At 47.5% G+C, this 25,456-nt stretch overlaps 1 protein-coding gene across 1 annotated transcript in view; it reads right to left on the bottom strand.

Moving 5' to 3' along the window:
- Positions 1 to 25,099, bottom strand: part of LOC143104897 (potassium voltage-gated channel subfamily B member 1-like) — a 35,995-nt gene extending 10,896 nt beyond the window's left edge. Inside the window, exon 1 of the mRNA XM_076269229.1 lies at positions 24,527 to 25,099. Coding sequence (XP_076125344.1) covers positions 24,527 to 25,081 — 555 coding nt within the window. The 5' untranslated portion in view covers positions 25,082 to 25,099. The remainder of the gene's footprint in view (positions 1 to 24,526) is intronic.
- Positions 25,100 to 25,456: the final 357 nt, after the last annotated feature.

Genomic DNA, 25,456 nt, shown 5'->3' with positions numbered 1-25,456 from the left:
AAAGTTCACTGTTTGCAGGGTACTGTTGACACGTCATCTTCCTCTTCCTCCTCCCTCTCCCTGCTCTCTCCGTCTCCTTTCCACTCCCTTGTGTCAACAGTCCCCCTTCCCTTGGTGGCCATTAGAAGGCTTGGTGTTCCAAACTCAACAGCCCCGGATCAGATAGATGTATGGAAGCAGGAAATTCAACAAAAGAAGGAAAGAATTTGAGCTCCAAGGAAGGGAATGTTGGTGGGAAGACGGACGGAGAGGGTGAGACCGGCAGGCACAGAGAATGGCAGCCAGGAGAGAGTCACAAGAGGGGAAATAATTCATCAACCTGACAGGCATAAAATAGGCTTGTCATATAGGATCACAGGCACATCATCCAGGGTTCTTAAAAAGGCTATTACAGACAAAAACGGCACAGGAACAAACAGTAATGTTCTCTGTTGCATCGTAGGTCTACCATTTTCATGACATTTCCTAGATTTAATTTTGATGTAGCACACATTTGGAATCTTAGCCATTATCTCCTGTGATTTCAGAGGGCTGGCTAGTTTTAGTGTTAGATGGCTGGCTAGTTTTAGTGTTAGCAATGCCCTCTTACTGTAACCTGCCCTGTGGAGAAGGGGAGCCAGTGAAGTGTGGAATGTTATAGGGTTGACTTCCGTGGCAGGCCTGTCTGTGGTAATGCATGTCTTCCTGTCTCCATTATAATGGATAGCCCGGCGGCGAGCTCCTCCATCAATCTCCCACTCCCCTTCACATGCTGGGCCTGACATTAATTACGCTATCATCCCGGGTGGTAGTGACAAAGCATGGTGCCCACGCACACAAGTGTGCCCCTATCCCACACACACACGCACACACACACACGCACACATGCACACGCACGCACACACACACATACACACACACACACACACACCCACCCACACACACACACACACACAACATACACATAGACATATGCACTGAGAAATGCCTTTTGTGCCCTGTGGATGTGGATGACACAGCCCCCTCTTTCTTTCTTTTTCTCTCTCTCTCTCTCTCTCTCTCTCTCTCTCTCTCTCTCTCTCTCTGTGGCAGCCCTGGCACATGAGCCGGTGTGTCTGGGGCAGGTTTGTCTCTGTGCTGTCAGGACAGAGTCGTGGGAGAGAGAGAGAAAGAGAGAGATAAATAACTTGTCATTCAGACCTGGGGCTGTGTCCTCTGCAGGTGAAAAGGTTTCCTTCCTCATGATGGGGCCCAGAGAGGGGTACAAGTACACACAGGTGTGTGTGTGTGTGTGTATGTTTGTCAGGTTGTTTGAAGCTCCCTGCTTTCTCATTAACAAGGACAGGCAGGTTAGAGAACTCTGTATCTCATGAGCCCAGCCTGTGTGTGTGTGTGTGTTTTTGTCTGTGTGGCTGTTTGTTTGTTTACAGTACTGGCTCCAACTCTAACATCTGTTAGCCACCGGGCTGTCTCCCAGGACCTCTGAGAGGAAACTTTCTCTTTGTCAGGGTGCACATCTGCAACATCTGTTCCCAACTTTATGGTCTGTTAGGAGCTCTCAGACAGTTTTTCATCTAAAACAATGCCATCTTTCAAGTTTGGTATGTCCTAGATTTGTGTGTGTGTGTCTCTATGTGTGTTTTGGTGTGTGTATGTGGGTCTCAGTGTGTGTACAGTGTGTGCGTACAGTGTGTGTGTGTGTGTGTGTGTGTGTGTGTGTGAAAGCCCACTAGTACTTGTTTCTGTGTGTGTGTGTGTATGACAGCTGTGTTGTAAATGTGTGAAGGAGACGTCCAATGTGTATAACTCAGGATTCATAACTCTTCAAGGTTGCTGGGGTGATCTGGGTGTTTGTCTCTTTGATGGATGGCCCTATCAAGTGAATAGCCCCAGGTTCTTTCTACCACTGGGGAGTGGGTTGAGGGTCAGGCCTCTGCCACAGCCTTTCCGCAGGACCTCCATATGAATCACGGCAGGGCTCTGAGGGTGGTGACACCAAGGTGCCCGTGCCCTGTGGGTACTGAGGCCATCGTACTATCTGTAAGTCAGTAAGTCAGTTCAAGTCTTTGCAAATGGCTGCTGTTTGTCAGCACAGAGAAGAAAATGGAGTGAGTCATTGCTGTGGTGCCCCGCAGATCTGTATTTGGAGGTTAAATGGAATCTGCAATGGGAAAATGTGTGTTGGGGTGTGGGCATGAGTGGGTGGTTATAACTTGGAAAGATGATGAGAGCCCTGAAGGGTCCAGAGACACAACATCCACAGACCCACTCTCCCCTAGCACAGAGGAAAACAGACAGATTGCTAGATGCAGACAAACACTTCATGGAATAAGTACAGCACAGTTGCAGTGGATGCTGTGTGAATGTGGTGTGGGGGTGTGCATGTGTAAGCCTGGGAGCCTTATCTATGTGTGTGTGGGTGTGTGTCTATGTGTGTGTTAAATGAGAGAAAGGGGATTTGCTTTCCCATACATTTCTCACTCTGATTAAAAACAAATGCCTTCCCTGCATATTTTCACCTCTAATTAAAATCTCCTAACCCATGGACTAATTCAGTGTTGCATACATTAACTCTATCTCGTTGTCTTCATGTGCCTCAAATCACAACACATCCAAGAACAATGAGGACCACTGGTATGGACTGATGGATGACCGCATATAGCTCGCTCCCAGGAGTCTTTACAGTTCATACAGGCCACTGTCTGGGGGCGGTCACTCTGTACATCCTTGTTTTGCATTGCCCAGCTGTCCTCTGTGTTGTTTGAAGGAGATGGGTGTGGGATTACGAGAAGATCAAAGAGGACCTTCATTATCAGCTGTGTATCTGGCTCTGAAAGACCAGACTTTTTGGTGTTGTACATACCATAAGCCTGGTCAAAGTAAGAGATTACACAGAGCTTATAGCACTCAAGCATGACCTGTGGGCTTTCTAGTAACTAAATAATTAAGCAAAAGATGTGTTTAGCCTTAAAAAACGAGCCTGGCAGTGTGTGTGTTTCTGGAATGGGCCCTGTCTGCCCCTCTCTCTGTCAGTGGTTTGTACTGTACAGGGCTTGTTTTTCTGGTGGATGGGAGGATGGGGTATATGTCGGCGTAATCCTGCCCCGCTGGCAGGTGAAGCTTGATACCAGAGACAACGAGACGCGGTACATGAAAAACTAGAAGAGTCTCCAGCTGATCTGGTTTCTGTCGACAGCTAATTAACACTCACTAATGTGTCCCTGACCACTGCGGCAGACCTGTCCAGTTTCTAAAGACACGCGCGTGTCACTCGATGCCCCTGGGGTTCCTGCCCCGGGCCTTCCACTGACGTCGGACCCATGGCCTGTTTTCCTGAAACATAAGACAGGCCTCATCTCCCCCCGTTAGATCAGGTGACCTGCCGGTATGTTTGCGGCGCTTGTTTCGTGAGGGTCAAAAACAAGATGACCGCCACACTGGGTCAGTCCTCGTGAGCATCTATTCATACGGATTCGTCCAGATCGAGTATCCCACAGCACTAATTGCTGAGTCTTACAAATGCAGATATGGCCCCAACTCTTCTCTCAAGATCAGATGACTGTCCTGAATTTCTGAATGATTTTTTAAGGGTCAATACAAGGCCGAGTAAGTGGATAATACTGCCAAAAAAAGCACCAGTCTTGAAAGTATAACTTCAGCAAATGTAAAACAATACAAGGCACAACGATTTCTGTTCTATTTTGGTGGTTTTCCACGATTACAATTAACGGCAAACGAGTGTCAAGGATGATCGACGGGGCACACTCAAAATGTAGCTTGGTTTGTTTGCAGGCTACCTCATGACCTGCCAGGCTCTCAACAAAATGTAGGGTGGCCTTTGGAAGTCCTAGTAATTGAGCTAAACAGTGAAAACTCAAACTGAGTTATCTGTGCAGGGCCTGTCTCCCAGTGTAACCATGACAACCCCTCACTCCACTCCAGGTGGTGATAATAGGAAATCACCAGTCTTCCAGAAAGTCTATCACTCTCTTTAACACTTCTGCTCACTCTTTTTCTCTTTTCTTTCACTCCCTCTCTTCCATACTTCCTCTCTTTTTCATCTCTGATTAGCCTCCACAGCCCTCCGTTGCTCTGTCTAAAGCGTACTTGTCTCTAGTTTTCCCCACTCACTAGAAGACTTCCTGTCATGCTTCTCTCTCTCTTTTTTAACCACTAGAACAAACGCGTTTTAACAAGTGCTGAGCTCACTCTTAAAAAAAATAAAATAAAAAAAAACTTGGATGTCGAGAAGTGGGAAGCAGAAGCACAGAACTGCCTGGAGTTTCAGAGCTGCCACCGACGAGCGCTGATGACCCTCTCCCACGGAAAATTACCCATTCATCCGGTGCAGCACGCAGAATACCTCGGGTCGTTCTCTTTACACTCTGTGGGTAGATACAATTTACCAGGCCCTCGGTTAAATCAGGCGTACTGAACTGCAGAATCATTACGCTGGCCAAAAACATTTCCCTTTTGCATTCGCGTGCTGCCTTCCCCCTCTGGCTGATATCTCCATATCTCCCTGTCTTACAATATCTTTCGTCTCTCATTTCCCTTCCAAAACGTTGTCGTACAGTCTGTCCACACTGGTCCACCTTGTTGCTCTCACTTTCCTGTGTGAGAGACAGTGTCTGCCGTCTTGCCGTCTCTCTCTGCCTCTTCTCATACAAAACCACACAACAGCAGCTCCCCAGCCCCTGCACCATTCCGAGCCTTATTTCATTATTTGATTCAGGGGGAAGCAGGGGAGGGGTGTCCACCCCCCGCACCACAGTCGGACACTCAATAATTCATGGCAGGCAGACCAGAGAGGACCAGTGGAACCTCGGCTTTATGGCTAAATCGGAGTGCCTTCCGCCTACCAGACACCCTGAAATAGAAAAGGAGAAAAAAAGGCTTTTGCGGATCTGGATCCGTCTGAGACGGCTGACTGCTCTTGCGGGCCACACAGAGAGATCCGTCTGGGCAGGGGTGAGACGAGCAGAGATTCAGTTTCTCCACCGGGCCTCATGAGGATGTCGGACGTCCTGACTGTGCATTTATTCACACGACATCTGTAGACGGTGGCCAGAGCGTCCGAGAGTGCCCCTGCCCAGGATTTGTCAGTGGGACTGGATGGCCAGCCGGCTGCATGCTCTGCATCTGGGCAAGGGCTATATTTAAGGCCTCTATCTCCAGCTCAAATCAGCAGCCACAGATACATGAGTAAATAAAAGGACATATGGCTGCATCACAGACATTTCTGGCAACACCACATCTGTAAGACAGCTGCTATATTTATGCGCTGTGTACCTGCGTCTGTGCGCATGTGCTCGTTGTCAGGTTCACGTTGACAGACGTGAGGAGCAGCATCTCTAGGAAGTGACCTATTTTTCCAAACATTTTCAATGAAAATTTGAAAAGCTACTTTTTAAATAATTACCAGCCCTAGCACAACACAGGGAAGGATGAGACATCCTCTGATGGTGGACTGCTTTTTGGCAATTACCAACCCGGAGGGCTTTATAATGAAAACAAACAAAAATGCTCTTTCAAGTATTTCCCCAAAGTCCTCCAAGGGGTTTCTATGCTTTAAAAAAGACTAGACGGATTCAAACAGTATTACAAACTGACATTTAACAGGAAAGAGTTTAGAGGGATACGGTATAACCTTTAAAAATATGTCCTGCATCCTGGCTGAGAGCTGGAATGGACGACTGTAGTCCACCATTCACAACACACGGCCATATTTCTTCTCTTGGATAACATTGATGAAAGTGTCAGGGGAAGACAGAGGGGGGGGAAGCAGAAGCAGGGTGAATGCTTGCTGCTCCAAGACGAGTCGCGCAATGTCAGTCTGATGCCACTAGAGCCCTGAATATTTAAGGCCATGAAGGGCAGTCCTGGATGTGCAGATTAGCCGTCCTGTTTGGTTGGAGGCTGCCGCCTCAGCAGCTTTGTATCTAATGAATGAACAGATGGCTTGTGGTGGCTCTTAAGAGAGGAGATTGTAGCCTAGGTGTTGGCATGAAAGCCACCTCCCCACACACACACACATACACCTCTCACTACGCACACACACACACAAACAAGCGCTCACAAACAAGATGTCTCCCTTAATTAAACCGGTAGTGTAAAAGAGGGATTAAACTAATCCAGTCATAAAGCTAATGTGTCACATTAGCATACAGCAGCATTTGATCAGCAGATATAACCGCACAAACAGACTTTCAGTTACCACAAATGTTGCTATTATAAGTCTCCTTATATATGGCCTATAGAATCCTATAGGATGTGTGCTCATGAGTATGTCAGAGGTGAGTCGAGCAGAGCTTCAGCGCCTGCGTGTGGTCCTGAAAGCAGACAGGATAGCTTTGAAATGGACCAAAAGCAGCTGGGCAGTGTCATATCAGCAGTGCAGCAGCACACAGCGCTCCACATGTAGCCCCACAGCCCTGATGGTAAACAAGCCGCAAGACTGTGTGGAGAGAAACCACTGACACGAGCAGTAATTAATAGCAGTGCATTATGGTTACCTAGGAACAGGACATGCTAGTTATGTATGCATTGCACACACACACACACACACATACAAGCGCACGTGCACACACACACACACACACACACACACATGCACGCTTGCGCTTACACAGTTCAGGCTCATACCAGCAAGACGACAGCAGTTACTTTGGTGCATATTTTGAGGGTTGCCTTGGTGATTTGAAATTCCTCGACTTCTTCCTCTTTTTTGACAGGAAAGGGAAAAAATGGTAAAGAGAGGCTGACAGGCTGAGGAAATGACATCAGTCCGTTCCGGTGGGAAGGAGTCGGGGGCGGAACAGCAGAGAGGAATGCAGACTCATCTCTCTGTCCAGAGTTGCACCATCAATGTCTGGAAATACAAAGCCATCCCCTGCCAGCCCTGGAGTCACTGGCGGCGGTGTGTGGCCACTGAGGTCACTGGAGGGGGTGTGTGTGGCCGGGCAGTGCCCTGTGTCCATCGGCTGGCTCCATCTATTCTCTAAATCTGGGAAACCCAGAGAAAAAAGCCAGCCATCCAGCCCGGAGAGGGATTTGGTTCCTCAACTCGAGTCAAGCTGTGGCCTCGATTGAATAATTAATTCTTGAGGAGTAAGGGAAAACCAAGGTGGGAGTTGAAGGAAAAGCACACTCAAATGCATGAATGTACACACACACACACACACACACACACACACACACACACACACACTAATGCTTTTCTGTCAACTCATAACTGACAGCTCTCTGCATGTCATTCCACAGCAGGGGTATGGAGACAAGAAGAGACAGATAGAAAGGTTGAGTGAGTGAGAGAGAGAGAGAGAGAGAGAGAGAGAGAGAGAGAGAGAGAGAAAGAGGAGAGAGGCGAGAGTGCAGGGAAGCCCCTCTCCATTCCCCTCCTCCTCTCTGTTTACAGACACAGCTGCTGACGCAAAAGCAGCCCACTGGCAGTAATGCTGATCAAAATTTACAGGAAATGCTAAAGGTAGTAAATCTTTAGCATTTCCTGTAAATGCACTCCTCTCGTTCTCCCCCAATATTACTGCATCTCTCTCTTTCTCTCTTTCTTTCTATCTATCTCTGTCGGTTCCTGGGTTGTAAGCTGTGATGTGCCTAAAGGGTTGCGGCCCGGCTTGCCTCGGGGAAAGAGAGTGGCAGTCGTCCATAAGTCGTACGTCACCATCAGTTGTGTAAAGTGGAGGTGACACTAAGTGTAATTTACAAGTGGAACGAAATCATCAATTACACAACGATGTGTGTAATGTGCTTGGCAGCCCAAAATATGCTCCAGCTGTTTACAATCCAGGAACCGACAGATAGATAGAAAGAGAGAGATGCAGTAATATTGGGGGAGAATGAGAGGAGTGCATTTACAGGAAATGCTAAAAATGTATTAAACATTTTAATCTCAACCTTTTGATCAGCATTACTGCCAGTGGGCTGCTTTTGCGTCAGCAGCCGTGTCTGTAAACAGAGAGGAGGAAGGGAATGGAGAGGGGCTTCCCTGCACTCCACCACACTGCTCTCGCCTCTCTCCTCGCACTCTCCTCTCCTCTCCGCGCCGCAGCGCTGCTCAGCCAGGGGGATGCCAAACAGATGTCGGCGTGAGGATGACACACAGCATACTGCCCACATCCATCCAGCACTGTGCAAACAGCCAGTCACTCAGGCATGCCGCTCCGCTCCTCTCTGGCCGGCCAGGCCTGGGCCAAACATGGTCAGGCTGACCTGTCTGTGGCACCGGGCTCCCTTCCCACGCCTTTCCCACAACCACACTCTCCAATCACAGACTCCTTCTTTCTGCCCCCCCCCCTCTCTCTTTTTCCCTCTCTCTCATTCTCTCTCTTTTCCCGACCAGTGAGCTGCAGCGGCAGCTTTTAATGAAGTGGATCAATCAGCGCCCCTCATGGTGATTTTTAATTTGCGCTGCTTATCTGTGTGCCTAAACCCCTCATCCCAACCCCCCTCCAGGCTTACCACTCAGTCCAGTCCGCTGAGGGGGGGGGGGGGGGGTCAGAGAAACATCAGAGACTGAGACTAATGTGATGTTAGCAGCATTTTCCCGTGCGCTTCTCCTTGGATAGGTTGATATTGCAGGGCTACATTGGCGTGGCAATGCAAGTGTGCAAGCGAAGACACACAACAAAGAGACAAGTGGACACAAATGTCCAAAAAGTTTCAATCAAACATCAAACAGTAAAAGGGGGAGAAAAGTCCATTGCAAGCACCCTGATGGCTAGCGCTGATCTGTCCAAACAGCCACACAGACTACCCAGCGGTCAGCTCTCATGCCATCATTTGGGACACCACCCAGCTCTGTGCAGCCTCCCCTTAACGGAGAAAAACAAAACACCGATCACATCTACAAACCTGTCCCTTTGTGCTCGGACAGGAACACTCTCCAGTGTTTTATGGAAAGCTATGAACAACAGCATTCACTTATCTTCTTAACAACCTCCTGTTTTCCTTGCTGTTGCTAAGCACCCCTGACAAACTGCTTGCCACCTCCCTGTATCTTTTACTTTGATAGGACAGTTGTTTCTGTTTAAGTATTCTACCCAGCGTAACATGAAGTACCGAGCCAGTGTTTTCCATATAGGGAGAAGTCTATACTGTTCATAAGTCAGGAGTGATATGGAGGGACTGAACTTTTAGACTGCAGATCCTACACTCAGACAACGATTAGTAAACAAATCCTGTGGTGGTCTTAATCCACATACATCACTTCCACATTGCAGTCCTCCAGATGTAATGGCGATCCTTGTCTTTTGATTTCTCATCCTCTCTGAGCTCTCTACTCTCCCACAGACGTGATGTGGATAAATGAATGTGGTCAAAAGGGCTGAGTAAGTCTACGCTTCCCAGCCTACAGTGTATTCTATTCTGCTGTGTGCACTTATTCTACGGAGCTGTGGTGTGTGTGTGTGTATGTGTGTGTGTGTGTGTGTGTGTGTGTGTGTGTGTGTGTGTGCGTGCGTGCGTGCGTGCGCTCAGTTCATCAGGCGCTGGGTGAGCTCTCCTCCCTGTGATGAGGCGAAGCACTACCTCACCTCTCCCCTGGTGAGCGCTCACACAATCACAGTCTTGATTAAGGCCCCCTCCTGCTGGCTCACTGCTATTTATAGGCCTCAGGCATCTTCTAAGGTTGTAAGGGAAGCACGGACAGAAGCACATACAGTATATATATACACACGTATATGAAGCAGTGCACTCTGGATGTGACAGACATCATAAGCTCATTGTGTTGAAGTATCAGGTGACTCTGGGGGCTTTGGTGACTGAGCGCTTCCTATGGAACCCCAACAAGGCTCATTAATCAACCAACTTGAAGCTCGATCCACCTAACCTTTACTCAGGGCCCCTGGACACAGATAAGGTCTCCAATTGAATTGCAGTGTGATTTGTCACCAGTGCAGCCCCCTTCGACACACACACACACATACACGCACGCACACACACACACACACACACACACACGCGCACGCACGCACGCACACGCACGCACGCACACACACACACACACACACACAAACACACTCCCACAATCAGGCTATCCTCTAAGGCCTTAGTTGGTTGCGCTGACCCAGTCCTCTCAGGGTTACGCATCAGAAGCCACACAGAGGCTAATGCAGTGAGGACGGGGCTAGAGTTTCCCCGCAGATCACTAACCCTTTCAATTTACCTCTCGCAGCTCAATTTACCCACAGTGTGACCCATTTCTCGAGACCATCTCTTCCACTCAACACTCGTCAAAGCCCCCGAAGATGACATTCCAAAGGCAGCAAGGAGCCCGACAATGGATTCTGGGTCATTTATGATACCATCACACAAGAAAATCAGATTGATTCACGATTCCCTCCCACCTGTGTGCATCGCAAGAGAAATGTCTGCAAAGGAGGTAATATGTAATATCTATCCATGAGTCAGCAGTGGAACACTCCCATTTGATCATTATCCAGATAGATTAAAAGAGAGGAAGAGGAGACAGGAAGAGGAATATCCTGACTGTGGGAGGACGCACAGCTGGCATGCAGATATGCAGGGAGATGTGAGCAGAGCAGGCGAGAGACCGTGGGAGAGAAAGAGAGGGATGAAGCGTGAGAGAGAGAGAGAGAGAGCAATGTATGAACACAAGAAGAGAGGGATGAAGCGTGAGAGAGAGAGAGAGAGAGAGCAATATATGAACACAAGAAGAGAGGGATGAAGCGTGAGAGAGAGAGAGAGAGAGAGCAATGTATGAACACAAGAAGAGAGGGATGAAGCGTGAGAGAGAGAGAGCAATGTATGAACACAAGAAGAGAGGGATGAAGCGTGAGAGAGAGAGAGAGAGAGCGATGTATGAACACAAGAAGAGAGGGATGAAGCGTGAGAGAGAGAGAGAGCGATGTATGAACACAAGAAGAGAGGGATGAAGCGTGAGGGAGAGAGGGCAATGTATGAACAAGGGACAGAGAGGAGGCACTGGAGCAGTCTATGGAGTCTATGGTGAAGGGGCCGTATTTTCCAGTCCAAGATCCAGTAACAGAGAAGGTCCACACACTTGCTCTCCGTTTTTTTAATTTTATTTGACTTCAATCCCCCACACACATGACGTTTCGAGCCCTTCGGCTCTTCACCACACTTGGTCTTCATCAGTCAAGTCTGATGAAGAGCCGAAGGGCTCGAAACGTCATGTGTGTGGGGGATTGAAGTCAAATAAAAAAAATAAAAAAAAACGGAGAGCAAGTGCAGACCTTCTCTGTTACTGGATCTATGGTGAAGGGGCACCATGTGGGAAGATATCCCCAGGGCGTCAGGGCTTTTTGCTCTCTTGGTCAATCTCTTTTTCCTCACCCCCCACTCACTCTCTCACTTTCTTTCTTTCTCTCTGGAGAGACTGTCCATATCGACCGAACCACAGCAGTGTTGATGCTGGCCCACTTAAATGTCCTCCCACATGGTCTTATAGAAGCCCTTTAACTCAAAACCGGTCCCAGCCAGCACACCTCCTCTAACCCCCTGTGGAGAGCAGATGAAGGCTCTCCATCACGCGTCTGCCAGAGAAGAGGCTGGGGACTGCTGGGAACCGCAGGGCTCGGGATGCATCAGATAGGCAGCGTGCTGCCTCCATCTCCATCTCTATCTCCGGCTGGAGCTCACTGACTGACTCTCGAATGCAGCCCCACTTACTGCAGCCAGACACTCAAGGCACCACTGAAGGACGATGGGAGGGAAAAAAAGAAGAGCATCAACATTTGCCTCCAGTGGCCTCCCGGGGCATCACGGACGGCTGCTCTTTAAATGTCTAGAGCAACAACGTCTCCCGTAGAACGAGAATAGACCAAGAAGAAAAGACATTTCATTGAGGCGAGCTGCCTATAAATGCCATTGCCTCTATTCCATTTAAACTGAATTGAACATCTAGTTGACAAGTGGTATAAGCAGAGATTATTGCTGTTTGAAAACTCAATGGGAGTGTCACCGGTGGAGAAGTGCTAAGAGATCATTATCTTTCATTAGGCAGCAGATGCTTGTGTCCAGAGTGGTTTCTTTGCTGCCTGCGCTGGGCTTTGGTCTGTATCTCAATTGGTGGTTTCACTGCTGAGCAGAGGTCTATACCCGAGAGATCTAATTGACTTTTGACCAGGGTCATTATCTGCTCACACTGCTAAAAAGGCCGTCTTAGCCCCTTGTAGTTTCAAAAAGCATCCACAATCCTCTAAATTAAGAGCTTTTGTGATAAAGAGATTTTACTTCTATTTTGAAACATAAATGTAGATGGAAATATTTCCCCTGAGCTTGGTTTAAAATAGAAACTGTACCAGATGCAACAGTGCTCGCAGTGACCTAGAAAAGTCGCTTTCTCTCGTTTCTTTTGTCGCCCTTTCTTTCTCTTGCTCTCGCTCTCCCACTCACACACACAGACAAATTCTCCCCTGTTATTTCACACAGACATACATTTTTAAAGCCCTGCATTGTTCGATTATGGGATGTTTCCTATTGTCACCTTTTTGGTGAGTGTAAAAAACAAACCCGTCTCTGCCAGAGCAAGCACCAGCCTCCCTGCTGATAGGCTCCACTTGGCTGCCTGAGGACCACAGACCCCAGTCCAGCCCAGTCCAGTCAGAAAGCCTCCAGCACACACAGCCCAACCCAGGGCCACCATCTGTACTTTCCTAATCAAAGATCGCAGACCAGCAGACACAAGCAAACGCTGCATTAATCAAGGCGAGAGACCACATTACACTAGCCGCTAATTGGTGGGGCAGACCCTGGGATGTGTTCAGGCTTCTCTAGGGGGCATTTTTGTAATGGCTGCCACTAACACATTTGGCAGTCTCTTAGGACTGGGCCTGTAGTAATACACTACAGCAGAGAGCACATGTGAGATTAAAGGGACAGGTCGCCCATTATCTACTCCACCTCACACCAGTGAAACTCTATTTGGTTTCATTTTTTTGGAGAACACAAAGGCAGCTAGACAGTCACAATCAGTACTTTTTTTTCTTTTCTATGGGAGTGAAAGGGACCATTTCTGTCTGTCATTCTGTTAGATAACACATATCGTGCTGCACTGCCCAGCTGCCCATACAGTCTCTATTGCTATGCAGATTTGAGGTGAATGGCAGAATGATCACATTTGTTAAGAAACAGGAAAGCCTAATAATGGACTGGCATCATGTCTGAGACACTTTATGCCAGTTATATAATAAACCAGGCATATACTGTATTGTTGTCATGCAATTCTTTGGATTGTGATTGTTATGGAGGGACAGTATGTGCGAAGGAGGACATTTCTGACTTCTGTTTTGCTATGTCATCTATTCCATTATTTCAAACCCCGCGTGTCTGTGAAATAAAATCACTCTCACATTCCCTGATCTAGCAGACACGTGTTCCGGCACAGCGGCATTTAAATACCCCACAGTGTGATTCACATGAGAGGGTTCTCCACGTCTCCGGCGCGTAGCGTCACCGCTTTAGCTCTGCATAATATATACTGTCTCTGTGAGTTGATGTACTTCTCGCTCTCCGTCGATATCTCTCGCTCTCTCTCTCTCTTCCTTTTTTTCCTAGTGCTTTCCCTGCCACAGGGCCCTGAGGAAACTCAGAGCACTCCGCTGTGGAACGTCTCCTGCTTCGGCGTCTCCATGGTCACGGTTCTGTCGCAGCAATCAACAATGGCCCAAACTGCCGGGGCTGGCTGTCTTCAAGGAACAGCCAGGCTCCCTCCTGTTCTCTTCTCTGGCTCCCTATCTCCAACCAGCTCACTCCCTTTCTTGTGCTCTTTAAGGTGTCATGCTGAAGACAAAAGCTGCCGCTACGTCTTCAACAGAGACCATGCAGCCTTTTCTATGCTATTTAGTTTTAGACTGATGGTCTACCTCAGGGAAATCATGTGATTGTTCAGCGGCTCAACGCTCGGCGTGATCAAAAGACTTGGCTCCTGTCAGTGCAAATCAGTGAAAGCATAACCTGGATGTGTCTCTTCAAGTGTGTGAGAGTGTGTGTGTGTGTGCTCACGCACATGCGTGTCTGCGTGAGAGACAATTTTAGACACCCCAGGGGAGAGTTTGTCACAACAAACACACCCACAGCCCGATGAAGCCTCTCAGGTAGAGAACCTTTTCGGTCCCGCCTGGCTCACTCCGGTCTTCGTCACTGTCTCTTCCTAATTAGGATGAGCAGCACCCAGTGTAATGTTTACCATGGCTCCCCTGCTCTGTCTCCCCAAATAGCCCTGTGCAGAAACAACAGGAGTCCCCCCCACCCCCTTCCAAACCACCAAGAGAAACAACACACAACAGCCACATCCACTGTCTTGTTCACAAGCACCAATGTCTAGCACATGGACCGCACTGAGCAAGGCTTCAGGGGCTGAGCCTTCTGTTCTGGGCGGTCGTCTATTTAGCAGAGGTCTCCTCTGGGCCTGGCTGGTAGGCTGTTTGGCTGGGGCTTGGCTGGCTGGTGTGCACACTCAGACTGAATAGAGGGGTCCTCAGAGGAGGTGTGCTGGGCTGCTAGGTGGGTGGGCGGCAACATTGATTCAAAAATCCAGTTCAGCTCCCTCACTGACTGATCCCCACCTCCCCGACTCCAGCCGGCTCGGCATCGCCTTGGAAACATGTGCTCCCATCTCTATGGCAACCGCAGCTCCAGTCTCAGGGCTGTGTAGGTGAATGGGAAGACAGCGGATCAATGGGACCCACACTTGGGCTCACCCCAAGCCCACCTGCAGGGGATCGGACTTGGGCAATGGTTCTGAACTGACCTCTGTAGGAACCCTTCCCATAAACCCACATCAAAGACACACACACACATGCACTAATAGTCAATATCAGCATGAGAAAGCCTCACGATCATCCCTTAATTCCTCTGGCTGCAAGGCTTAGCAATAGTCTCTCAAAAGCCTCATTCTCTCTGCAGTTTTATTTAGCTTCACACTAATTATCGGCCATCTCTAGTTGTTGTGTTTTGGTTTTTCCCCTTTCCTGCATGTTGGGGATACATGTGTCTGTCCTCAAAATAGACACTGCACATTAAAACGCAAGAGCCCCCGTTTCCAGCCAGCCTGCCTGCTCGCTCCCTCATTTGTCACGGGTGGCTGTGTGGTCCTCTCTCTCTTTTGCACGCACGCGCGCGCGCACACACACACACACACACACACCTACGCACACACACAACGCGCACACACACACACACAGCGCGCGCACACACACAACGCGCACACACAACGCGCACACACACACACACACACACATACACACACAACGGCGGCCTTATACATAGTAATTTGAGATGGTCTCCTGGGGCCTGCTCCTGTTTGACTGCACTGGGCGGCGCTGGTGAAATGGCCACTGTTGTTTGCCCAGCGTGCTGCCTCTGTTTGTCTAGCAGCAGAACCTAAAGAAAACCTCCCCCCATCTGGATGGCAACAGGGCTGTTGTTTTCTTTCTGTCACCTTCCCACCCAGCAACCCAGCCCATCTGCCTCTCTGTGAGTCTGCTGGGACTCGGCAGCACCTGCAATATTGAGCAAAACCAAAAGCAAACAAACAAAAAGAAGTCAAAGTTAATCATCCACTTGTGCTGCGGTTTCCTGAGGCGAGTTTTAAAAAGCTGCCGCAGTATTACTGTAATTTCATGCAAGATTCTTCTGACTAACTGATGACTGATCGATGTGAAAAGGCCTCTTCGGAACAGGAGGAGGTGCGGTCCATGCTGCGTCTCCACCTGCTTGTGTCTGAGCCTCCTGGCTGGGTCCTCTCTCCGCCCTGCCTCGGCTGTCAATCAGGAGCTCACAGACATGCAGGTGAATACATCTCACTTGCCCTATCATGCTCATTTGTTTGAGGCTCAGGTTCATTTGTTATGAACCATCCTCAAAGAATGAAAGGAATGTTGGCATTGTGTGCTCTCACTCCCAAACACATGGGGTGACAAAAGAGTATTCTTTAATGCAAAATTAATCCTTTAATTATTTTCGTGAAATAATGAAATAAAGATGAAAAGGACCGATTAACAAAAGCTGGAGTGCTCTGAACGCATGAGGGACACTAGAATAGCTCTTGGTGATCTCGGATCATTTTGCACTTTCACCAGCTCGCAGGCCTGCTGGGACACCCTAGCGTCCAACCAGCACGCCGCTGTGCTTTGCCACCGCTCTGATTAAACGATTCCACTTGCTGGTCATTGCTTTACTTAATGCTTGAGTTACTATGGCGGCATGCAGGTAGACGACTCGGGGCAACATTAGTTCAAGCGATCTTTTATTAATCGAAGGCGTTGTTGACTGCTCGTGTGGAGAGCTCGCCGGTGTTGTCCCGCTGTATCCTCTTTCAGGTAATTACCTCTGGCAGCCTGGCAGCCCGGTGGCAGAAGCCGTAAACCCTGGGCCAGGACAGGGCTGCCATGTGCTTTATTTGTGATTTCAGGCCCTCAGAATGGAGTTAATGGAGCGGTGGAGAGGAGGCGAGTGGCGACAGAGTCGCGGCTCTCACATGGCTGTGCGCTCAGCCTCCGCTGCAACCGTACACTGCGTGTGACCTTCATGGGCGGAGGTGCAGAACTGAGAGTGGAGCGAGTGGAGCCCAGCGCCCCTGTGGCGTTTATTAACCCCCTGACTGACCACTACTGCTGCCCACCACTACTGAGTGGGAGAGCAGCCTCAGATAGTATAAGTATATAAGTATATATACTCTTTTGCAGGAAATGCCGTGTGGGAAATTCTCTGCGTTCATCCCAAGTGAAGCACACACTAATCCCGGCGCAGTGAGCTGCCTGCAACAACAGCGGCGCTCAGAGGGCAGTGAGGGGTTAGGTGCCTTGCTCAAGGGCACTTCAGCCGTGCCTACTGGTCGGGGGTCGAACCGGCAACCCTCCGGTTACAAGTCCGAAGCGCTAACCAGTAGGCCACGGCTGCCCCACATGAGGGAGCCTTTCTTCAAATCGCCGGCGTGCTTGCCAGCTTGTCCTTGAGTCTTGGGGGTGGAATCTGTCTCGCTGAGGGGTTGGATTAACCCCGCGACTGCAATCTCAGCAGACTGAGTTGTCTCATGTCTTACTAGTAGGCCTTTCAAAGCATCAGCTGAGCTCACTGACAGAGCAGAGGGGCTCTAGGACTCCATTGCCCTCCATAGGGCTCATTCTCAAGAGTACAAAGTGTCCATTGAGAATATTCTATGCACAGTGCTGGACAAAAGAAATGCACAGCAGTGAAGTCTACTGTCTGTCGTCAGTGGTATGGGATGACCGCCATGAGAGGACAGAGCGGAGCAGAGCTCTGGGTGTCCACTGTGTCCATGAATAATGCATGATGGCGGCTGTTGGTGTTGTTCCAGTGACACAGGGACAGATGACAAGTGGGTTACATTCCATGTGCTTTATGGAAACAAATCACTGACAGCCTTGTTATGATTAGGGAGCCAATTATATATATATTAATAATATGTTGTTTAAAAAGTGATATACTACACCTATAAAGTAGATCTGGTAAAAAAAAGTTTAATCGCCGTTCCATATATAAATGGACATCTCGTTGGGCATTATCCCTTATATATTGTAAAGTCGGTGTCGTTTGGACTGAGTGCTAGCCTCCCAGAATGCAATGTGTGTGAATGCTGGTTTGTGTAATGTCGGTTTTAGTGAGTGTAATTGCGTTTACCATGTCATGTATGTGTTAGCTTGTGTAGTCTTTCTTTACATTGTACCTCATGTATATTACCCGGTGTATTGTATGTGACTACCCTGTTCGTGTATCGTGCTTGTTTTATTGACTTACCTTGTGTTTCCTATGTAATGGGGTCTTGGTATGTCTGTGTCCCTGCTCTCGTTCTCAGCTAATAAACCTTTTGATTGGACAACTGTGTGTGTCGCTATCAAATCGTTACAATATATATACATATATTTTTTTTTTTAGGGAGGGAGGCAATTAGGGAGGCAATTATAAACAAATCATTTCCATTAATATGCAGAGAAACTCCTGTGGTCCTTCTGTATGATGCACATAGGTCGGCATTTGCAGGCATATTTTTGAGATAGATGGACGTCAGTAGATTTCTGACCTGATGGACGTCAATAAAGAGGCTGAGATGACAAGCAAGACATGGTGACATTAGCCTCTTCCCATAGACATGATTTCAGGAATTTATGTGACTGCTCAAACATGAACTGGTGCTGAGATGAGGTGCTGCTTCATTCTTTATAAACTACACTGCTGCTTTTAGAGCAGTTCAACACACATCGAACCAATACTTGTGATCAATTTTTTTCTGCTCCATTTTCAGATGTGTTTTTCCGAGCCAGGTGAGCCCCTCCAGACAGCCTGTCAGAGAGTGAAGGCGGAGTCCTAAGTGCACCACTGGGTCCTGTCCCACTCTCCTGGCCGCCAGCTGCGCTCGCTCCCACTGGCTGCTGCTGAGTGATGACCGCAGCTCCAGGTGTCTGCAGCTCGCTGAATAACGAGCGGGCGCCCTCTGAGTTCTCACGTTGCTTTCACCATGTGTGACCTCTCGCCCCTTAAACCAGCAACTAAAGAGAATGGGGTGCCTTCTCTGACCTTCACACACACACACATATATACACACACACCTGGGCGAGTGGTGATGATTACTGCCATCTGAGTTCCACCTCCAATTTCAGTCAAGGTGCTCAACATCAAGTTGCCACCACATCTCTAACACAGACTGTAAATCCTAGACAGTGCTTGGGATGTCTGTCACATCGCTACCAAGTGCCGAGTTTCCAACCCCCCTTTGCTCTGCAGGAAGCATGTGTCACTAACTCTCTGACAGCATCTATCTGAGGTGTGTGTGTGCGTTTGTGTGAGCAAGAAACAGCGAGGGAGGCAGCGAGAAAGAGAGAGACAGAGGCAGGGAGAGAGTGAAAGATGAAGAGATGGGGAATCTTTAACAGGGAGAGAGAAAAAGATAAAGAGATGGGGAATCTTTAACAGGGAGAGAGAGAAATATGAAGAGATGGGGAATCTTCAACAGCGAGGATGTGCATGTGTGCTTGCATGTGTGAGTGTGTTTTGGAGGCACTCATGTGTGTGCCCAGCTCATGGGAGGGAGCAGGAGGGGTCATCAGGTGACAGGCTCATGCCTGAGCGGCTGGTGGAGTCCTGTCATTTAGCTCTGTTTGTCTGAGCTCCTCCCTTAAAGTAATGAGCTTATGGAAATCACCTGTCTCCCTAGCAACACGGAGCAAATGGAACAGGCTCCGCTGCCAGGGCCGCCCACTTCTGCATGAAATCGAACAGGTCAAGCAGCCCCAGGCAAGCCGCTGTGTGTGCGCTGCGCCTGAGAACTCCACACACTGCCCCTGTGGTCAAATTAGATTAACTTTGAAGTCAAACCACAATATTTATCATCATTACCTGTTTATATTTTCACACAAATTCTAGCTTACTTGCACACATTAAAGGCAGATTTATACCAAATCAAAATACCCTTAAAGATAGAAACCTGAGGGGAAGGGTAAATAAATGCGCTTCGTTGAACACAAATTCAACAACTATACATCCAGACCACAGGTCATGACTTCAGTTTTTTAACACCATGACAAGAGGCAATAATAACTGATATAACTAATAATTAATAACACTCTCCTATCAATACAGGCAGAAGGGTCATTTGCTTGTGACACTGGTGAGGAATACCAATATTTACTTATTAATAAGTACAGTACATCTGATCCAGATCAGGGGAAAGGTCTAATGCCACCTCAAGGACTGCATTGGGAATAGTAACGTTTGTAACAGAGCACCAGCATCAATGAGGGAAGTCATTTATAGAGCGCATGAACTGAGTGGCCATTGGCCTTCTCTGTTTCTCTAGTCTGAAATATCACTCCACAGCAAGAGCCTTTCTAGCATACTGTAAGATTAAAAAAAATACAATACAATATATGGAAATGTATTTTTTCCACACACAACTAAACATCTTTCTTGGGAGAACTACACATCAATTCTTCTTTTGGACAAAATGTGTCAAGGGACAGTGTGTTGAAAGTCTGTGAAAGCTTCTGATATATCTTTTCCTACTCTGGATTAAAGGGCCTTTGAAGTGTGGAAAGAAATAATTTAGGCTTAGCAAATGTGACACAAGGAGCAAATTCTGGCAGCATCACAAACAACTTAATCCTTATTTCAGCGCCCTACCGAGAGAGGAAGATTGGAAGTATTGACTAGTTGATCTAACGGCAGTTTTTAGCAACTCCAGCCTACATACACCTATGGTTAGAAATAGAGTCAGTGCATTGATGTAATCAATAATATTAAAGACATGAAGCATGAATTATGACTCGACATTTTATATATCTAAAACCAGATGTTCAGTTGTTTTACTCAAATTAAACATATAATTGAATTAATTTAATTACTTTGCTGATTAAAAGCTTTAGTATGACGATATAAAGAGAGTTTAAATTCAAATGTTTGGCATGTTTGTATTTCCCCAGAGAGGATTGGGAAAGCTACATATTTACATGGAGTTCATATAGGAAGCACACTGAATAAAGTTTGATGGAATAAATAATCTTTTCATTTCATTGTAGGTTCCAATTCCAGATTAAAAAGTAATTTGGTTATGATAAATCAGCATGGGAAAGGACTAGATAGAGCGAATGTGTTCATGCAGGGTATAAAGGTGAGAGAGTGACAGAAAGAAAGAGAGAGAAAGAGAGAGAGAGAGACACACACAGGCACAGCCCCTTCCTCCCACCATTTGCCAAATGGAGCGCTCCTCTCTGTGATATATGTGCATTGAATCAGTCTGGCAGAGGAAGCCGCAGTGTGCAGTAGATTGATTGCTATTGGAGAGGCACTTCAGCTAAACAGCACATAGTCACATGCACATACAGCATGCACTGCACACACACACACACACACACACACACAAACACACACGCACACACACACTCACACGCATACACACAAACACCAGGACACACAAGCACAAACACCAGGACACAGTGGTTTTCTCAGGGACTTGGGAGGGCAAAAGAGACTTAGCCATTCCCTGACCCCCTGGGTCAGTGTCTGTGTGGGATTTTAACATGGGAAATATTCCCGGAGTTATGGCCGCTGAGTGGAGTTTTGGTTCAGCAACAGGGAACGTGCCAGAGTCCCCAAGAGAAACCCTGCTAATGCACTATCACAGGCCCTCGTCCTTGCTTGACCTGACTTGCCTTAGATCTTATAATGCTATTGCCATTGATTTCTGGCAGCTTAAAATGACTCTGAAGTCACAAGGCAGTGGAGAGAAAATATAATCTCAATTCAGATTTGTGGAACGGTCTGATCACTTCCTCAACAGCTCGGCTTTGTTTTGAGTGTGATGACATGATTCTATGTACAGTTCCTAGGGGGCATGTCACTGCTGACAGTCTTTTGGACATGGGTGGCTGATTGGTATTGATCTGATTGGGCGGTGATCGGCTTAAGCCCATGATTGGCAGCTGAGTGATGAGTGTTAGCGTACTGCGGATGGGCTGAGAGTGTTAAGCATCGCTCCCGTCGGCATGGAGACCATCTCTGAGCCAGCCATGCAGTGGTTTTAGATTCCAGCACTTGACTTTGAGAGGACAGAGAAAGACTCAACTTATTTCTATTGTGGATTTGTTGCTCTGAGATCAAGAGTCTAAGATGTCTGTGAAATGTTAGCCCTGTCCTCCTGCTAGCGTATGTTTAGAAAGTCGGCAGGAGGTAGTGGATAGGTATGTGTGTGTGTGTGTGTGTGTGTGTGTGTGATTATATGCTGCTCTGACGGATGAGTATGACACAGTATCCAAGAAGAGTGCTTGATCCTCTCTGTGGCAATTGAAAATGTAAAATCAATGGCACGGACAGCACTCTATAGTGTCACCTGAGTGTGAGCGTACTCTCCAAGGCTTGTTTGTTTGCTGATCGCAGCACATTAGAGGAATACATGGCTGAGTGGAGTTTGTATTAGCCTAATGTAATGGCCCTGTGATTCCGGCCAATTGGAAGCAGGAGGTCTCCAAAGAAAGAGCTGACGTCTCCATTCCTTAAGAAAGATCACAAGTCTAGAGGTAGGGCTGCTGAAGTCGATTTAACTCAGCTTGGTGGGATTTGTTAAAAAAAGCAAAGCAAAAGAGTGCTCTTTGTTGAGACCTAACCATTACATATGTCATATAAAATGCCTCATTTATAATTGATGGATGTATAGTCTCAGATATTTGTTTGGGTTTCCAAGGGTGGCATATTTCTCATTGTTGAATAATTGAAGATGACCAGCATATTATCCTAGAAAACGCAGCGCTACAACTCCACGTCACTGAGCACAACCTCATGGCTGTGCATGGTGTACAAGGAGCAGGAGCAGGAGCAGGTTGTGTGATGGTGAAAAATCACCCCTTTGCTGAGGTCCCTGCCTCCCTGGAAATGTATTTTTGGGGAGGTGATAACTCTGGAGGGCCTGGGTGGAGGGGCTGACATCTGGAGTTATGGATATGCCGGCGTGCACCTTCCCTTGCCAGGCATAAAGTCAAGCATTATTAATGTGCAATTAAAAATTCATTGGCGCTGAAATATGAATGCAATGGAATCTGTGTATGGGAGAAACCTATTTTGGCGATGCCACCCTTCAATTAAGCACGGGAAAAACAAGCTGGCGGCCACCGTCAGCCTTTAAAACAAGCGGTGACACTTTTATTGTTCCTCCGTGCGATTATGCCGAGAAAACATGCCGCTAGGGCCCTATTAGTCACCTGAATGGCACGGCAGAGAGCGGTGGCGCTCTCCCATCACAGATCCTGCTTTCCTATACCTCCCCATCTCACCAGCCTCCCAATCTTCACCTCTTAAAGCTGATGACATAAACCACCAGACGGTGAATCTCTTCAGTGCATGGGCGCCCGGCTGTTCTTTTTTTCCACAGGGTGGGTGGTACTACCAAAGGAGATGTTCATCCTGTGTTTTTTTTTTTTTTCATCCCCGGAACAACAAACGGTCTCTAATTACACAGCAAGAGTGCTGATCGAATCACAAGTTCAGCTGGGATTCATGCAACCCCCGAACAGCCCTTTGGCACCAAGTAACACCCCGACAGATTGTGCCTGAGAATGTCTTGAGTCATACACAGGGCTGTGTGGGGAAGGAGGAGAGAGAGAAAGAGATAGATAGAGAGAGAGAGGGAGGGAGAGAAAAAGAGAGATGAGACCATGTTTAAAATGACTTCAGGAGGAGAGAACATATGGCTGCGCACAGGAGAAACAAGAGACTTGGTTCCGTGCTGCTTTGGGTAAAGCGTGCTGCTCATGTTCCATGTAAAAGGCTGTGGAGCCTGAGGAGGACTGAGCCTCATCCATCACCGATGATAAATCTCATGCTCTCTCTCTCTCTCTCTCCCTCCCTCCCTCCCTCTCTCCCTCATTCGCTCATCTTGCCTTGTTTTTCTGCTTCTCCCTCTTCTGCACTCTCTCACTCTTACTGTCAAACACTTCTGCTGGATAAGTGTGTGTGTGTGTGTGTGTGTGTGTGTGTGTGTGTGTAGGTGTGTCTCTTTTGCTCCCTCTCTCTCTCTCCCTCTCGGTCTTTCTCTTTAGTCTCTAAGCCATGGCAGTTGTACAAGCATTTGATTGCACTGAAGCTCATTGTTAAACATCTTGTGACTTGTGATGGGCCCTCCATTACTGTTAGAGCCTGTTACAGCTACTTGAATTTTCAGACACTCCAGCTCTCATTTGGCCTCCCATTTCAAGCCACTCTGATGATTGTTTACATTTGCAATTATTCCAATGTCTGCAATGAGATCTCATTACGGGCATAAGTTCATTACGTAGCACCCTCGTCACTGCATTGTTGCACTAAGGCTACTCTAGAATGTGTCTTGCCTTTAACATATTTGCATGGTGCTACGCAGCAGTTCAAATGTTGCCCTAGCTGTTTGTGAATCATGACAACATTTTGTTGTGGCATGCATGTCCCTTTCATCAGTCCAACACTGTGTAGCAGCGCTATGTGTTCTTAATATAAGTGGTCTGTCAGTCTCAGAGTGAATTTGCTCTGGTATGTAAAGGTTCATTTAAAATTCAAATGGCTTCTACAGATAATAAATATGCTACAAACCTAAGAGAATAGCATTTGAATCAGATTAGTTCTGCCTGGTGATATACTGTATGTTTGCATAGAAAATTGCAATTCTTCCTTAATCATTACCATCACTTACTTGTTTAACCAATGGGGATGTGTATACTGTATGGTGAGAGTGATTATCAGCAACTTGTTAAACAAAATCTACCACATGATGTGGGTTGTTTTTATGTACTGTTGGATATTGGGTCTATTGCCCACTCCATAGGCCTACAGATTTTGGGTCACCATTCACATAAACCTCTCATTATACAACCTATTACAAGGCCACAACTGCCTCAACCTAGACAGATTTGAATTGGCTCGTGTACCAAATATCCAAGCCTCATCCAATTAAAGGGAGATGGCGGCGCCATGATCCCATGGAGCCTTGTTTCAGTGTCAGAAAATAAACCCATTAACAAACGAAGGGCATAAGCTATGGGCTTGAAATGGCTGTATACCCTTTATTTACCTTTGCTGCGAGTGATGAGCTCGGCTTCTCTAAGAGGTCCCAAAGTTTCCTCCTCTTCTCGGAGCAGCATGTGTTGTCAAATTCATCGCCCTCTCTGTCCCTCAGAGTCTCTGCTTCTCGCTTGAGTTCCTCGTTCATCTGTTCTTTTTTCTGATGGTATCGTGCTTGGCAGCAAGACTCCAGGTAGATTTCGTCAATCCCCCAAAAGTCTAGTTCCTGGCTAAAAGACAAAGCGCACATCTCCTCCATCATGTGCAACTTCCCCGTCCGGTAAAAGTTAAGGATTGAAGTGAAAGCTCCAGGGTGCCTGTCGAAGAAGTATTCGTTGTCATCCAGGCTGTAGTCATCGCATATTTCAATTATTGAATCGTGTGTGTTGCAGTCTTGCAATTTCCCTAGCCTCGTGCGGGGTAACCTGTCTAGCGTTCTCCATAACACCTCGTGCAGGAGTCCTCCTACATTCAGTCTCACTCGGCGGGAAGCTGCTTTGCTCCGGATGATTTCCACCGGCTCCGGCGGCAGTGAGGAGGTGGAGCGGGAGCCAGTTTGATTCATTCTCACTTCAGTTCTGTACTTAAAATGAGAATGATTAACACTTGGGAGACTCTTCTCTGAGAAGACAACACCGACCAAGCTTCAGTGGCGCCTACATTAGGATTTGCTTTCATCCATATTTGCACCTGCGGGACGAAAAGGAGAAAAGATCATAATTTACTCCTGATGATAGAGTGGATAGTGGATATTCATGTGACAAGCCATTGTCAGCGAACATCTCACCCTCATTAGTAGCCTAAATGGTTTATCCAATTAACTAGAAAGGCCAAAGAGATCTGCTCTAAGAAGCACAGCAGGCTTACCCTATTGACTAACTGAATGAGGAAGCATTGGCATAAAACGGTTCTTGTCTCGAGCGCTGTCCAGTGAGTCAGT

This window comes from Alosa pseudoharengus, unplaced genomic scaffold (assembly GCF_046254945.1).
Source record: "Alosa pseudoharengus isolate Yale_2024_CS ecotype anadromous, Long Island Sound unplaced genomic scaffold, YU_APseudo_1.1 YU_APseudo_1.1_scf_5, whole genome shotgun sequence".
Taxonomy (NCBI): Eukaryota; Metazoa; Chordata; class Actinopteri; order Clupeiformes; family Clupeidae; genus Alosa; species Alosa pseudoharengus.
This window is presented reverse-complemented; position numbering and strand designations above follow the sequence as displayed.